The following is a 16932-nucleotide window of genomic DNA, read 5'->3' as shown; positions in this document are numbered from 1 at the left end:
TACTGCCCCGGGAGCCCTCGGTTTCTTGTCCTGGTCCTTCCTTGTCCTTATGTGACAAGCCCCTCACCAGCCCCTCCTAAGGAGAGAGATGATGTCTCTGATCGGTGAGCCCGGGCACAGGATCTGGGCACCTGTGGCCCAAGCCCCCTTGACTCTTCTTCTGCCTCTGGGTCCCACACCTGGGTCAGGGCAGGGTCCTGTTCCCGGAGGAAGTAAGTGGTGCTGGGTAGGGATGAGGCAGTGACTCTTTGCACCTGGCTTGGCAAAGGGCTACTCTGCACATCCCCCCTCTGGTGACACACCAAAGTTCAGTTTCATCCTCAGAGCCTTTGCCCTCGCTGTTCCCTCCTTCCCCACCTCACCCATGTACTGAACACCTTACCTCGTTGGGTCTATGGGCTCTGCTCAGCCATTCCTTCTGGAATGACCTCCCACTCCCCAAAGCCAGGCAGAACTGGCTTCAAAGCCCTTTGTCTCACATCTCATGGCACACTTAACCATGACGGCACGGTCAGTTGTTTACGTGTGTGCCTCTGCTGCCCTGTGAGCCCCTGGGGCAGGGGCCAATGTGGACTCACCTCTTTCTCCCTCATATCATATTGCCTTGTGTATAGTAGATGTCCACAAATGTCTGTTGAATGAATGGACTTCTCAGAAAGTTCTGACTGGTTTTAAGGTTTTAAAATGTGAAAGAGATAATTACTTAAATTGTCTCCTTTGGTAGAAAAAAAATCTTTTAAAACATGGGGAAGGGCCCCAGGCAGGAAAATAACAAAACAGTTCTCTGCAGCTGACAATGTTAGGAGCTATTAGATCAGGGCAGTCTCCCAACCCCGGCACTGCTGACATTTGGGCTGGACAATTCTTTGTTCTAGAAGGTTGTCCTGTGCACTGTAGGTGTTTAGCAGCATCCCTGGCCTCTACCCACTAGATGCCAGTGGCAGCTTCCCAGCTGTGACAACAAATAATTTCTCCAGACGTTGTCAAATTTTGCCCTGCGGGATGGGGGGATCATACCCAGTGGAGAGCCACTGGGCCGGTCACTCGGTAGGTTTTGGAACAGAAAATATTCCCTTTGCTGCCTAGATATTTGCAAAGCTGGACTCCTAAGAATTTGCAAGTCCAGTATTTCTCTTGAACTCTGACAGTCAACACAGATCCCCAAGCCACAGGCAAAGCCACTTGCCACTGAATGAGGGTTCTGATTGCTACCAATTTCTTAAGACGTTCTCTGAAAGTTCTGCTTCAGATATTTACGGAGTCTAGGAAATGGCCCCAGAGAGTAAGTGGTCCTATTCCATTTATAACTCCAACGGTGATTTATTGACCTGGGAAGTGCTGCAGATGCTTTGTCGAAGTTCTTGATGCAAAGCCAGGATCCTTGCGGGGCTCAGGAGCTCGGGGGATGGCAGGAGGTGCTCAGCTTGGAGGCCAGGCCAGGACATTCCACCTTTTTCTTGCAGACGTTGTACAGGGAGCCCTGGTTCCACAGCGATGGAAGCCTGGCACATTCCAGGGTCGGGCGTCAGCCCCGAGGGCCAGGGAAGCTGGAGGCAAGAGCACAACGAAATGGTCTCTACTTTTACACGTCCATAAAAGCCCCTTTGGCCCCACAGTTTATCCAAGGAAGAGATGGCAACAATAACAAACATTTATTGAGCACTTTCTGTGCCAAGCTGCTATTACATGTCAGTGAGGCACACGCCATCAGCACTGAGTTATAGACGAGGCAGTGGGGATTGGGGTGGGGAAGGCTCGAAGCCCAGGCCATCTAAAGGCCTGACAAGAGGCGATCACCGACGGTCTCTCCATAGAGTCATGTCCTCTGTAAATTTTGTTGTTCACGGTGACAAGAGATGATGACCTTTCCATTAAAAGGAAAGCAATATCCAACCTCCTACTCCCCTGTTTTTGTTTTTTTTTCCCTCTAAGCTCAACCATAAAATAATTGTGACATATGACAAATCTGGTTACTTCCCTTCAGAAATGACCTCATTTTCCTTCTAGGTCACTAATGCCCTGGTGTCGTTTAGAGTTCGTTTTCACCATGGGAAGCTCGTACCAAAAGCCGGCCCAGAGAGACGGCTTGCAATCTGTTTTTCCTAGGGCAGAGAGCTCTGCTCCCCAATGCCTGTTACAGCTGAACAGAACCAAGGCTGTGGGCAAAATGCAATGCTGGGGATAAGGACAAGGTGGCTGCATGAGCTTCTAGAGAAAGAGCCCAACAGCCTCCTCCCACCGCCTCACTCTTCATCCAAATCTACCCAACAAGGCCTCCTGTGGACCGGGTACTGTGTAAAGCACTCGAACAAAGACATTTACATGGACTATTCTGTCCTCTGGCTATAAAGAAACAAAATTATCCTGTGGCCTTGAAATCATGTCCAATAAAGGAGGAGATTTTATCCAGCAGCATTCTACAGTGTGGTGAGAACTCTGAAGAAGGTTGAGGAACACTTGAGAAACTTGGAACCATAAGAGTATTAAGATGCTCTTGGGTTCATGCATTCATTCAATTTATGCTCCAACTATTTCCTCCAAAGCTTTGCTATCAGTTTCTGGCCAGTATCACTGAGTGCAGACATTGGAGGGTTTTTTTCTCACATTGAACTCCAGATTGTAACCTCAAGGGGGGGCAGGAGAGACAACTCTCATCTCCCCAGTGAAGGCCCAGCACAATCTGGACACATAATGACCAGAGCATCAGCTCTAGAACCAGACTGCCTGTGTTGGAACCCCAACTCTTTAGCTGTGTGACCTGGGGCTGGCTACTTACCCTCTCTGTGCCTCACCTTTTCTCACAGGTGAAGTGGAGTGAATGTCAAGATCTATTTTGTGGGCCTATAGTGAGTACTGGAAAAGCTGATGCATTGCACATAGTAACCATTCAAGAAATGGAAGCAGGGGTTTTCTTTCTCATTGTTGTTCTTATCAACATCATCATTATGATCTCCTAGACTCCTCTCTCCTTTATGCTGCGGCCTCATTTAATTGCTTACCAATCCCCCAATGCTTCAGGAGCATTTGCCCCTCTGTCTTTGCAGGTATCATTCCCTTTGCCTAAAATGCCTTCTACCTGCTTGTAATAAGGTAGGTCAAAGATCAAAAGTCAGATGTAATTTTCCTAGAAAAAGATCAAAGCTGGAAAGAAGTTCTCATTACTAGATAATAAGCCTGCAGATAAGTAATTTGAAATGAAAGTCACCAGTTAGAAAAAAAAGTTTAAGGTCAATCAATAACACCAGCTGTCTTTTATTGAACACCGCCTGTGGCAGGCAGTACAATAATTATGTTATGTGCATGATTTCACTGAATTGTCCCAAAGACCCCGAGAAGTAAATATTAGCTCCATTTGTTAGATTAAAAAAATTAGTATGAGCATGAAGGCAAGAGAGAAGCCACAGGAATAAAAGGAAGAAGAAAAACAATAATAATAAGTTGAAATAAAATGCCAAGAATAAGATCAGTTTCTTCCTAAATAATGGCTGCTTTTTTTTTCTTTTTTGAGCATCTCTTATTTTCCAGAGACATATTCAACTCTGCTTATCTGATTTTATCCTCACATCAGCAGTAGGCAGCATTATCCCCATTTTACAGATGAGGAGATTTAAGCACAGAAAAAGTAAGTAATCCACCCAACATCACACTGAATTACAGCTGAGATTTGAACTCAGGCCTGTCAGACTCCAAATATCATAAGTAAAGTAGGTTTTCTCTGGGAAAACAGAGTGCTTCTCTGGTTCTGACTGATGAGGACATTTTGGACCAAACCTCCAGCAAGAGCATCTAGGAAAGCTGGACAAAATATAGCAAAAGATGTATTTGAAACCATCTGAGAGCTACAAAGGCTGTGAGGATTTGTGGGACTAAAATTCAAGATAGGACAGAAGCCAAGAGTAGTTGGCCCAGACTGAAGGCTGTATTTCCCTCCAAGTGAAGGTGAAGCCTGTGTGTGATTGTGATGGCTGAGAGACAGAAAGCTAAGCAGAGATTTTGACAGCCTCATGGAGTGGGAAGTGGCTGGGGAAGGACACTGATAAACATTACAGGTTTTTGCTTGGAACCATGAAAGGCTATGCCCTAAGAGTAAGAGTGAGCAAGAAATAAAACAGATCTCATAAGTACTAAAATTCTCTCTGAATCAGTTCTGATGTGCAGAACAAAGGAAGTCCTGTCTGGATGAAGACACTATTAAATTACATCTTCACATTTTCACACATGATGTCTAGCACTCAGTGAAAAATAACAAGACACAGAACACATGATATGACCCAATACACAAAATTTAAAACCAGATAATAAAAAGAGACTAGAAGGGGAAAACAGAGGGGTGCTTGGTGGTCACTTTCTAGTTCTGGACCTGGTGATAGCTTTATGGGCACATACCACTCCATGACAATTCACTGAGCTGTACATTTCCAAGTTGTTCCCTTTTCTGCATGTGAGTTATACTTTCAATAAAAACATTTATTTGAGAAATTAAGTGACTGACATCCTCTCACCTTCAAAGAACCCAGTTGAGCTGTCTGTGCTGGCCACTCAGCCTCTGGAATAGGCCAGGACTCTGAATGCAACGGTCTTTGGAGGACACTGTCCATTTCAGGATTCAGGAGGTATTTCTGAGCTAGAAGAGAATGTTCTCAGTCAAGCCTCAGTTCAGACGTCTATTCTAAAAATCAACAAGTCAGACTTCCCTGGTGGCGCAGTGATTAAGAATCCGCCTGCCAGTGCAGGGGACACGGGTTCAAGCCCTGGTCCGGGAAGATCCCACATGCCCCGGAGCAACTAAGCCCATGCACCACAACTACTGAGCCTGTGCTCTAGAGCCTGCAAGCCACAACTACTGAGTCCGCGTGCCACAACTACTGAAGCCTGCGTGCCTAGAGCCCGTGATCTGCCACAAAGAGAAGCCACGACGAGAAGACTGAGCACCGCAACAAAGAGTAGCCCCTGCGCACCGCAACTAGAGAAAGCCCACGCGCAGCAACAAAGACCCAACGCAGCCAAAAATGAATAAACAAATGAATAAATTAAGAAACACCCTATATGTCATAAAATAACCTTAAAAAAAAATCAACAAGTCTCTGAGCTTTTTCATTGTCTTTCATTCCCAGATTCCTTCACCCCACAACAGAGGCCCTCTTGGGTGCATTTGAACTCTGAGTGCCACATTCACAGCCCTCTGATGGTACTGCCACGGTCTTGGGATATCCTAGAAAATTGCCTGCCTGCTTCACTGTCCACTACCAGGCTGTAAGCTCCTTCAGCACAAGGATCACCGCCTTTGAAGCTGACTCATTTTTGTAAGCCCTACAACACCTATCAGAGATCTGGCACACGGCAGCCTTCTAGATATGCTGAATGAATAAGTAACTAAATTAATCTAGTATATTTCCTTCTTTTAAAGGTGAGGAACCGAGCCCGGAGAAGGGACGACACTTGCATAAACTAGTGGCAGAAGCAGGACCAGCTAGAATTTATGCGCCTCCAACTGTGAAAACAGATGCCAACTCAGACTTTAGGGATAGAAGACAAAGGTACAGAAGGGCAGGCCCATCCTGACCAGCTAAAAACTGAAGCCAGGTACCTCTTCTTGTTTCTTGGTGCCCTGCAGTGTGTCAGGCACTAACACTTCTAAAAAAGATCATGTTATCCTCCTTTTAAAGATAGGCGTCTGGGGCTCAGAGAGGTTAATTAACTCATCCAAGATCACACAGCTTTAAGAACAGCATCTAGTAATAAGAATTGCTAAGTGAACAGTTATCAAGAGCAGCTCAGTTGCCTAAAGGTAACTCTATCCATACTTTCTTCACTTTTATATTGAGCACCTGAAAACAAAGTAACCCTAAACAAACCCTTAGGAACCCCCCTCCCCCAGTGCCGATAGTACACTGCACTTGTAAAACAAGGCCCAGGGAAATTCTCTCTGGCCAGATAGCATCTTAATTTTCTTGTTAACAATAAGAATAACCCCACCCATGTTACCATCTAAGTAACCACTGTTGGTATTTTAGTTTATCTTCTAGCCTAAGTTGCCAATCATTCACAGATGTTCACGTACAGTTGTATCATTGTAGTCATCCGATACATTCCATTTTGTATCCTTTTTGAACTTAGTAGGATATCCTAATTCCCATGCTATCCCATGGTCCTTATCAGCACCATTTTAGTGACTAGCACTTCATACTCAGTGAATATGGGTTAATTAACAATACTGGAGTTTTTCTCCACAGTTTTTCACTGTTCTAAATACCCTGGCATGAATATGCCTGTCCATTGAGCTTTTCCACATATAGAATTATTTACTTAGGATAAATTTCCGGGACTGAAACTACAGGGCTGCAGAATTTGCCCAAGTGGCAGTATTTTTCGAATGCGTTCTCCTTAAGTAGTGAAATGAAAAGGCAGAGTCAGTAGGGAAGAGAGTGCAAGATAGTGGGGTCAGGTTTCCTTTAGTCATCTGTACTTGACCGTGGGCTTTTCTCCACCCTGGCCCACCTGTCAGATTGTCCTGCCGGTGTGGACTGTGTCTGAGCCTGCAGACTATTCCTAACTGAAAATCACACTGACCTCTGACAACCGTTGTCTTCTCAGACTCGATGTCCAGGTGATGGCTCGTCTGCAAGAAAAGACATCTCAGCAGTTATTCTTCATGACACAGCTGGAAAAGCCTTCTACAGACAACTGCAACTGGAAAAATCAGCCCCCTCACCGCTGCAGAAAGTGCATTCTAGGACCAGATCCACTCCTCCCCGTGTGTGCAAAAATACAGGCAGGACCTCCCTTCTGCCTACAATCCTCAGAGGGGTCCAGGATTTGCTCCCAGGGATACAGGTGCAAGGAAAAGCTTCCACTTCCTTTACTCAAATTGAATCTCCAGAGGGAAACTGATGACTGCATTTTAAAAGCTGTTAAAAGGGAGAAAATGAGGGCAGCCGGACGGCAGAGTCTCCAGGAGAAATACTCTCTCTGTGTGGAAGTCCCTTCGACACCTTGTGAGAGCTGATTGCTGAGCTGCACGGGGGACTCCTGACTGAGTCACCCAGGAAACCAGGTCGGGCTGGACCTGAGTCCCTGCACCACCCCCTGGTGGACTAGTCCTCCTGGACCCCATATGCACACAGGAAGAGGTGAAGCGGCAATGGTAACTCTGCTCTGAGAGCACTTCACTTACATCCCCTAAAACTGTGTGTCTTTGAGTACCATGACCCTTCATACCCCAGTGCCTTTGCTCATGCAGGTCTCCCAGCCTAGAGGGCCTTCCCTCCATCCTTCCAGCTACTAAAACTCTTCTTTTTTTTTTTTTTTTTAATTTTTATTTATTTACTTATTTATTTATCTTTGGCTGCATTGGATCTTCGTTGCTGCACACAGGCTTCCTCTAGTTGCTGTGAGTGGGCGTTACGCTTCATTGCGGTGCGCAGGCTTCTCATTGCAGTGGCTTCTCGTTGCAGAGCACAGGCTTTAGGCGTGCGAGCTTCAGTAGTTGTGGCTCGCGGGCTCTAGAGCACAGGCTCAGTAGCTACAGCGCACGGGCTTAGTTGCTCCGCAGCATGTGGGATTTTCCCGGACCAGGGCTCGAACCCGTGTCCCCTGCATTGGCAGGCAGATTCTTAACCACTGCGCCACCAGGGAGTCCCTAAAACTCTTCTTTTTTTAATCCTTCAAGGCCTATTTTGTGTGCTTCCTTCTCCAGGGATTATATTCCCAAATAAGTCTCCTTCTCTCTGCTCATTGCTGTGTTGCAAGTGAATGCTTTTGTTCACACTTGGGTTTGGAGCTAGTCTTACTAGACACAGACATCTTCAAAGTGATACTGAGGTTTCATTGACTTCTGTGTCCACAGAGTAGCCTCACAGGCACTGAACTGCTTCTGGAGTCACTGCATTCAGTACCTGATCAGAGATCTATAGATCCTTCCCCTGCTCTCTGCTCCTCATTTATCCCATAGGCCTGGCGAGGCTTAGAGCCAGGCAGCCTCAGGTTGAATTCTGGCTCTGCTGCTTACGGGCTCCATGGTCTTGGCCGAGTCAGCTGAACTCTCTGAGCCTTGTCCTCTCCATCTGCAGAGTGGAGCCACTAATATGGTACTTGCAGGGTTTTGTCAGAGTGAAATAAGAATGAACATCTGCTAAATGTTCCACATACAGTAGCAGACGGATAAAGACTCACCCTACACACTCCACTCCCCCACCTCTCTCCCCAGGTAAACTTTTGGGGGAATATTCTCAACTTCGTAAAAGGTAGGACATCAAGAGAAAATAATTGCTTGGATCCTTGGGGGCCCAGGCTCGGGGTCGTTGATTTAATGAATTAAGGGAGTTTAGGACTCTCAGTCTCACTGCTTCTTTCAAGATGAGATTCCATTTCCAAAGGCCCATATATAGATCTTGTTGACCAATGCCCAGAGGAGAGCAAGATTTCCAGGACATGGAAAAAAGAGGAAAAAGCAGGGCAGGAGGAAGTGGAATTAGCAGCCTCCTTGCCAGGTGGCTTGCATCTCTCCGAGGCTGGGGTCTCCTTGACCCTCAGGTGTTAGTACACCAATCCCCTGACCTCCCCCAGTGGAGCAATACTTTGGTTCTGCTTGAAGGGACCCTACACCCTCTGTGAGTGTCTTTATGTGACAGCACTGTGAGGGGAGTTTCAGGTAGGATCTTGTTCAACCCTCACAGAGCCTTACAAGAAGTCAGCAACCCCCGCCCCTTGCTTCCAAGGCCTAAGAGAGCAGGCGGCTTGGGGAGGTGAAGGACGAGCACCGAGTGGCTTGGCACAGAGGACTGTCACAGAGTGGCAGTTCTTTAGGATCTGGGGTGTCTTTATCTGCCAGGTGAAACTTGGTGTCTGAAGAGAGGGCGATAATCCTCACGTCCCAGGAACTGCAGGGAGTCAGGCAGGGCGAACCCATCCAGGTCTCTGATGGACCTTCCATTTGTTGAGCTGACCCCAGGCTGGACCCTACAAGCATGGGCAGGAGGGCACCCCTGAACCACTTCCCCCTGGCACCGGGGCATCTGCCTCCAAGGAGGGGATGACACCTGAGCACAAGCAACAAAGAAGGTGTCTCACTCTTGGCTTGGGAATGTCAATAGCCTAGGTCCTGGTGAAATCCAGAAAAAATAGGTGGCCTGGGACTGGAGAGGGGGGTAGGAACTTAAGAGGCCCTGAGAAGGTGCCCTGAGCCCTGCCCAGTCAAGCCAGTTTGGGGGATGGGGTGGAACTGAGAACCCCCTGTTTCCATTTAGGAGTCCAAGAATGGAAGGAACCCGCCCTCCCCGTGCTCCCATCTCAGCCTAAGCCAGGGAGGTGGCAAGATCCCATGTTCCCAGATGGAAGACAGTAGGAGAGCTGGCCAAGCTAGCCTCATGGAATCCTCCTGCTTCAGGACCAATGCCCGAGCTGAAGAGAACCAGCAGAGCTAGAAGAAGGACGCCAGGGCGGATGCAAGGCCAACCTGTGGACAGTGGCAGCCGAGATTCTAAGGGATGGACAATACACCAGCTCAGGGAGATGGCAGCTCTGAGGGCCGGGTAGCCCCCATCCACCCATGCACCTGTCCTGGTCCCTCAGTGGGTGTTTGGAGGTGGGGTCTTGGGGAGGTTATCAGGTCCTAAAGACAGAGTCCTCAGGATGGAATTGGTGCCCTTATAAGAAAAGGTGTGAGAGAGCCGGCCTCTCTGTTCACCATGTGAGGACACAGTGAGAAGGTGGCCGTCTGCTCCCCAGGAAGAGAGCCCCCACCACCGTGCAGCACCTTGATCCCCAGCTTTCAGTCTCCAGAACTGTGAGAAATGAATGTTTGCTGTTTAAGCTGCCCAGTCTGCGGTATTTTTGTTAAATTAGTCCCAACAGACTAAGATACTTAGATGCAGCCCCGAAGAAAGGACACAGATGCTGAGCCGGCCGAGGTTCAGTTTCTATCTCCCACCCGACCAGGGCAAGAAAAGGAAGTCAATGGGAGGCGGTGAACGACCCTGAGCCGCCGCCGTGGGGTGAGCACCCTCTTCCTGAAAGGGTAGGAGCTCAGACGTACCCCAGCTCTGAACCCCCAGCCCGCCACCCCTGCTTGTGACCTCGACCAGCTCTCTGACCACCCTGGGCCTCAGTCTCCTCCTTGACAAAGATGGATATTGGGAGGATGAAGTGAGTGAACCACAGAAAGTGCTGGCTCAGAGGAGGCTCTGTGGGTCTCAGCCGTCATCACCGCTTCCAGGGAAAATATGAACGGCAGCCTGTCCGGGTGGGCTCCCCCCACCCCGTCCTCTCTCAGGTGTCTGTGGTTAGTGTGGGCTCCCTCCCAAGGGCAGGGGCCGGGGCACATGAGCTTCCCGGGGCCCAAGTGCTTCTGGGGCTCCCCTGCTTCTCTGCTCTGGCACATCCCCTCCACAAGCCCGTGAGTGTCCCCCCCACCCCAGCCAGCCGGGCAGCCCTCCCGGGCTCTGAGCCCAATGTCCCCAGCAAGAATTCCATCTGTGTTCTCTGAAACAAGAATCAGCACCCGTAAAACCCACGTCCTGCCCAGCTGCCAGCAGGAGGAGCTGCCACCGCAGCCACCAGGGTCTCTGTGCCCCCAGAGCTCTGCTCGGCTGCCTGGGCCTTGGGTGTTCCCGGCCGGAGCCAACTGGCTGCCGTGTGCATGGCCTGCCTGGGACTCGGCAGCTCAGTCCAGCCCACAGGCCTGCAGGGTTCCTCTTCCCAAAGCACATGGATCCTGTTCCACCCCTTCAGCAGCTCCCCATTCACTGAAGAACCAAATGCAAACATCCCTGCGGGCAGTCAGGTGTCCGTGACCTCCCATCCAGCCTCTCAGAACTCCTCCACTTGGGATCCCTGACTCCAGCCAGCCTGGAGCCCTCTTTGCTTCTCAAACACATCACAGGGGTTTTTTTCCCCACTGCCTTTTATCTGCGCACTGAGGATTGGCCTTCCAGCGACAAGAGGGACAGACTCACTGAAGGCCTAGTCTGTATGTGCCAGAGCCCGTGCTGCTGCCCACATGCCCCACAGCCCTGTAAGACATCCAACACACCCCCCTTCGCATAGGGGTCGCAGCTTCAGTGCACAGAATCCCACGGCCAGGTTCAAATCCCAGCTCCCCTCAGGCAAACGATTTAACACACAAAAAGGTGAGCTAGAAAGCTGCTATAGACATGTGTCTTTGGGCACGACTTGTAACCCCTTTGAGCCTCAGTTTTCCAGTCTGGAAAGGGGGATAATAATAGCACCTCCCCCGCGGAAGGACTACCTGAGTCAGTTACATAAAGCCCCCACAGTAAGTGATACATGTCAGTGTCCCCTCCTAAGGCCACAGAGCTAGACAGCGGCAGAGCTAAGATTTGAAGCCAGGGCTCCTGGGTGCCAGAACCCGCCCCCTTGGCAACTGCCTACCCAAAGACCAGGTTCCTAACTCGTGGGACATCCCTGCACCAGGTGCTTCATGATCTCCATCTGTCTTCATGTCCATTCTGCCAAGTAGGTCGTAATATTCCCATTTTACAGATGAGCAAACTGAGGCTCAGAGCAATTAAGGTCTTTTCCAAAGACACACACACAGTCTCTGTCTAAGCCCTTCCTTCTTGACACTTGCTATAATTTATGATTATTTCTCTCCTTGACTGCATGCACGTTTTGGCCTGTTTGGTTCACCATTTCTCCCCAACCCCAAGCACCATGCCTGACTTGTGGCAACAGGTGCTCAATAAATATTTGTGGAATAAAATGGCAGAGCCAGGCTTTTGTGGTCTGTGGAGGGATCAGTGAGTCACCCCCCAGATCATGAAAGTGGGGGTGTTCTTGGTGAGCTGAACTGCAAAATAATGCAAAATGGAGGATTCAAAGTCACCTTAAAAGGAGGAAGTAAAAGCTTATGATTGCCCATAGCCTTTCAAAAGGTCTGGGTGGGGAGACACCCTGGCCCCAGGGGAGGCATGCAGAGCACATCCTTCAGGAAACTAACGCATCAGGCTGATGACACCATTAACACTCTCTGTTCTCATTGAATAACCTTCTGACTATAAATATATATTGACTTACAAATGAACAAATGAATGAATGAACTTGACTTTCTAGATGACTCCACTATAGGGAGAGAATATGCTGATTATTTTTTCATCCATCCAATATTTCATCCTGCACATAGTTTGATCTCTCATGGGAAATTATTCAGTTAGTGTTCAGGTTTATAGCTCAGTCTCTGTGAATTTGGTCAATGTAAGTCAGCCTGTTTAATCCCAGTGAACAAATCGGGTCTAATTTCAGAGCCTGCCAGACCGACAGCAGCCCTTGGAGGGTGGGGCCCTCACTGCAATGATGCCTTCTCAGCACGCAGCCAGCCTCCCTCCCAGGTGACACCTGCCGCATCCAACATCTTCCCTGGAACTCTGCACACAGGGACTGTGCCCGGTCCCTTGACAAGATGCTGACCTCTCTCCCCATCCTTATTCTGCCTCTGAAGAGGCTTGAAACCCTCGGGCAAAGGGATGAGCACTGGACCGGGAGTCTGGGGCTCTGGATTCAAATTCTGGCTCTGAACCGAGTCGCCATGGCCCTGAGCAGGCTCCCTGGCCTCCTGGTGTCCATGTCCGCTGTGTGGCAATTTGGACGAGAGGACATCTAAAACCCTGAAGGCTGTGGGGGAAGGAAGGGACAGGGAGGGTCGGCCTGCAGAGGCTGGGCTGGGAAGGCTGAGGAAGGTGACGCAGGCCTGGGGCTACACTGCCCAAAGCAGGCCCCCCTGAGGGCAGATGGAAAACAGGGCTGGCTGCGTGCACAGCAGCAGTTGCATTTCGCCCTCGCATCATCAGGAGCTGAGCTAGTCTGGTGGGGGCACAGCTGGCTGGTCCCCAGGAATGGGGCTGTGCGCCTGAGTATGTATGCGCGCTTGCGTGTGTGTTTGTGCATGTGCGTGTGCGCACGCATGCTCATGGGCAGACTCAGCTGAGCACCTGAGGGTGCTGCACGCACACAGACACCCAGGTACCACTGTTGAGAGCCAGGCGGAGACCCGGGAGCATGTTTACTAGACCTGGGTCAGAACCGGTATCTATCACCATCTGCACTACCTCGTAGCTGTGTGACCTCAAGAGAGACTTCCAACCTCTCTGAGCCTGTTTCCTCCCTCTTCTGTAGACCATTAGGAGAGGAGATGCTCATTCATTTACTTCATTGCTTCATTCATTCAACAAATATTACCTGAGCAGCTTTTCTGTGCCAGGCACTAGGGAGACAGAAATGGATATGAAGCAGCTCTGGTTTCAACAGAGAAACGCTGACAAAACTCCCCTAACAGTAGGGGGCAAATCCCTCGAATGTCCCACGTCAGTCATATCCACGTACAATGAAGGACGGAGGGGTGTGTGGCTAATCCTGTGGCCCGTGGAATTTAGAGCAGACTCCTGGGCAAGGTCACACCCGAACTGTGCCCTGAAGGATGGATGGGAGGGCTACAGGACAGACGAAAAACTCTGCCAGAGGAAGCAGTAAGTGCTAAGGTCCTGAGGCACACGTGAAAGACCCATCTAGTGAAATAAACGCCACGGTGCTTGTCTGATGCTGAATTGACACAGGGCAGGGCAGGCAGGTGGAGGGTAGGTTGCTGAGCTCACAGCCCCAAAAGGAAGAGGGCAGGGCTGTCTGTGGGAATCTACCTGTGGGACCCCCGGAGCCAGGAAGGTGGCCGCGTACTCAGCCAGCGCCGCGTCATTCACCATGTTGCTTGCCGTCTCGGAGAGCTGGTGGTTCTCCACCCCGTGTCTGTGCAGCTCCTGGAGCAGGTGTGTGATCAGGTGGTTCCTCTCCCGACACTTCTGGACCAGGGAAGCCAGCTTAGCCTGAAAGGGTGGGAGGGAAGACACAGTCAGGTGGGTCCATGCATGCAGGACTCCCGGGGGGCTGGATGACTGAGCTGGGGGGCAGGGCATCGGCTCCCTGCTCTGCATCCCGCAGCCCTGCCTTAGCTCAGCCTCCTCCCTGCAATCCCTCCCTCCACCCAGAAGCTAGAGGCAGCTTTGAAAACAATGGGCCGCACTGCTGCCCACCATCCCAGGGGCCCTTCACTGCTGTCTGGATGCCTTCTGGGTGGGTAGGCGGCGTGGGCTTCAGCCAGCTATGAGACAAGCTCCTCTCTAGCCCTCGACTTGCTCATCTGTACCCTGGGCATCATCAGGGCACCAGGACCAAAGGAGATGGTGCAGGCAAAGCACACACACGGGGCCAGCCCAGCCAGGCCCTCATGCACAAAAGGTCAGACCTGTCCCTGTGCCTCTCCAGCCCGATCACGACAACCCTCCTTCTCACTCCTCTTTTTCCGGACACACTGGTCCACTCCCCAACCCTGGTGCCCCAGAACTTCCTCAGCACTCCTTTGTAGCTCATGTCCCGAGCCCAGAAAAGCCTTGCACAGATCCATTCAGAGGCCAGACTGGGCATCGTCTCCCCAGGCAGGCTTCCCTCATGCTCAGGACCTGGGTCTCTCTGTGCCCAGGCTCCTGGCTTCCTTCTGTCCCAGCAGTTAATCTTTGTATCTCTGGGTCTGTCTCCCACATAGCCTGGGGGATCCTCAAGGTCAAGACTGACACTCCCCTGGATCGCCGGCACCATCCCTACGCCGTGGCTGGGCACAGCATGGCCCATGGGAGAGATGTGTTACATGAGTGATGCGAGTTCGTGACCCTCCCACCATGAAATGACCTCCCACATTTGTGCATGTCTGGAGGGACTGATAGACTCTCGCCATCTCCTGCTCCATCGGAGGAGGTGATGACCCCTTCTTGCCAGAACTCCCTTCTAAGCCCATCCCAGAGGGTCATGGACCTTTGCACATCAGTTTCTAGGCAGTTTGGGTGCCCAGTTTCTAGGCAGTCTGGGTGCCCAGTACTGCAGGCAGGCAGCACAGGAGGGTGGTCTGACCTGGACGCTGGGGTGCCCCAGGCCCCCTGAATCACATCCTTAAAACATCGGGGCCTCTTCATCCAGCCAGCATCAGCTGAACACCTACCATGTGCAGCTCTCCCAAGAAAGAGGCCATTGTTGATGCTGACAATGACTCCACTGGGCTCTTGGAGAGACAGCGAGGCCAAGGGGAAGGTTGCAGCCTTTGGCATCAGACAGAACTGGGTTAAATCTTGGTTCTGCCACTGAGTAGCTCTGTGTGACTATGGGAAAGGCACTGCATCTCTCTGAGCTTCAGTTTCCCTATCCATAGAGTAGCGTTCGTGTTCCTGACACGTTCCTGACATGTTGAGAAACTGTGCTATTGAGAAAATATGTCTGGAGTACCTGGCACATGGCAAGCATTCAACAGAGAGTGGCCATCGTCGTTAGAATCCTTACAAAACCTCCCGCGCCAGGTTACGAATCACAGTTCCCATCTGCAGATGAGAAAACTGAGCCCCCAGCGGTGAACGCCGCCCCTGGGGAGGGGCTGGATCTTGAACCCAGATCGCTATGGCTCCTCCCTCCAGTCTGACCTCTTCTGCTTAGGCCTTGCCTCGTGTGAATGACGTGGTGCTGATACCGTTTCCCTTTCCGTCTTGAGTTTGTAAAGCGCTTTGTCGTGTACAAGGGGTTACGGTCCTCATTTAAGTAAATGGCATATAGCAAATGATGAAAATAATGAAGGAGCAAGAAAGCCTCCCATTTTCAAGAGCTTTACACTTTGTTCTCCATTTTTCCATGGACACCATCCATGGAGGGTCTGAAGAAGCTGTGAGAGCAGCCGAGCAGAATTACTGTTATTTCAGAGTGAGTGGGATTTGGCAAGTCAGTGGGGTCCCGGGGCTCAACCATGTCCTTCTAACTCCCAGCCAGAGCCCCTCCTAGCCCACCCTGCCCAGAGAGTGGAAAGAAAAAGCAGCCCCGCCAGGTCCACTGCCCAAATCCAAGGGTCATATTTGAGGTGACATGTGTCACCTCAACCAAACTACACTTTCAATGAGCACGTTAAACCCTGTGAGCCAGTAATGTCATTTCTGGGAATCTGTCCTCAAGAAATGTCTAGATGTGTGGGGAAAACTTTCCTAATAAAAAATGTGCATCATGATGTTTACGTGCAATAATGCAAAAGAGAGAGGGAGGGAGGGAGAGAGGGAAGGAGAGTGGACAGAGGGATTTGAACACCTGAAAGGGTCTGGCAGGTTTATGAACTGCGGTGGCTCCTGCTTTAGACTGCGGCATGAACAGCAGCTTCAAAGGCTGGTGAAGACAAGGACAGCCCCTATATGGGTTATACTCCCAAGTGGAAAAAGCCAGACACAGACGTACAGGTATAGTAGGACCTCAGACACATGGAAAATATACGGGAAGAAAATACATGCAAATGCTAGATTCAAATAGGGACTTGGGATGCCACTTGCCCCTTTCCTTCTTCTTTCCAGTGTTTTTACACAATAGAAATGGACTACCTCCTAATGGGAAAAATACTAAGCTCTTTTTTCTTTTGAAAGGGACGTTTCATACTGATTTCACACACGTATTACCTTCAGAGGAGTCACAGCCAAATTTGCTTCCTGGTGCTTTTTCTGAAGTGCATCAAGCTGAAAGAGAACCGAGATTTTTGGAAACGTTGAGCCGTGGATTACACAGCTCGGTGCGTCCACAGGCGAGCCATGCTCAGAGAGGTTGGCTCTTATGCCCCTCTTTCCCCACAGGAGCCCTCGGTGGGAACAGGGACCTTTCCCATCAGCTCCTCGGCCGGATCAGAGGAGGAAGGATGCTCTGAGCACTGGAGAATGAGCTCTGCCAGACTGCAGTTGCCAGGGCCAGTTCTGTTGCCTCGTACTTCAGGAAGGAAGCCTTCCCCATTCCCCATGCAGAGGCGCCAGCGTTCTTTGGTGTGGTGTTAAACCTGTAGGTTCCCTAGCCAGACACCCTAACCCCAGCCCAGCCACTCACGAGAACTGTGACCCCGTGCAACTCAAGTCTTTCTCTGCCTCA

The 16932-nt window shown here is 50.4% G+C and overlaps 1 protein-coding gene across 1 annotated transcript in view; it reads right to left on the bottom strand.

The window, feature by feature from the left end:
• Positions 1-752: 752 nt before the first annotated feature.
• LOC307185475 (uncharacterized protein C4orf50) overlaps positions 753-16932 on the bottom strand; it is a gene marked incomplete at its 5' end in the record, with an annotated part of 50515 nt that continues 34335 nt past the window's right edge. Inside the window, 5 exons of the mRNA XM_079919802.1 lie at positions 753-1547; positions 4503-4624; positions 6571-6619; positions 13647-13829; positions 16476-16532. Of these exons, the coding sequence (XP_079775928.1) occupies positions 1302-1547; positions 4503-4624; positions 6571-6619; positions 13647-13829; positions 16476-16532 (657 nt within the window). The 3' untranslated portion in view covers positions 753-1301. The remainder of the gene's footprint in view (positions 1548-4502; positions 4625-6570; positions 6620-13646; positions 13830-16475; positions 16533-16932) is intronic.

This window comes from Stenella coeruleoalba (genome assembly GCF_951394435.1).
Source record: "Stenella coeruleoalba genome assembly, chromosome: 4".
Taxonomy (NCBI): Eukaryota; Metazoa; Chordata; class Mammalia; order Artiodactyla; family Delphinidae; genus Stenella; species Stenella coeruleoalba.
Note: the sequence above shows the minus strand (reverse complement) of the source record. Positions and strands in the feature narration are given on the sequence as shown.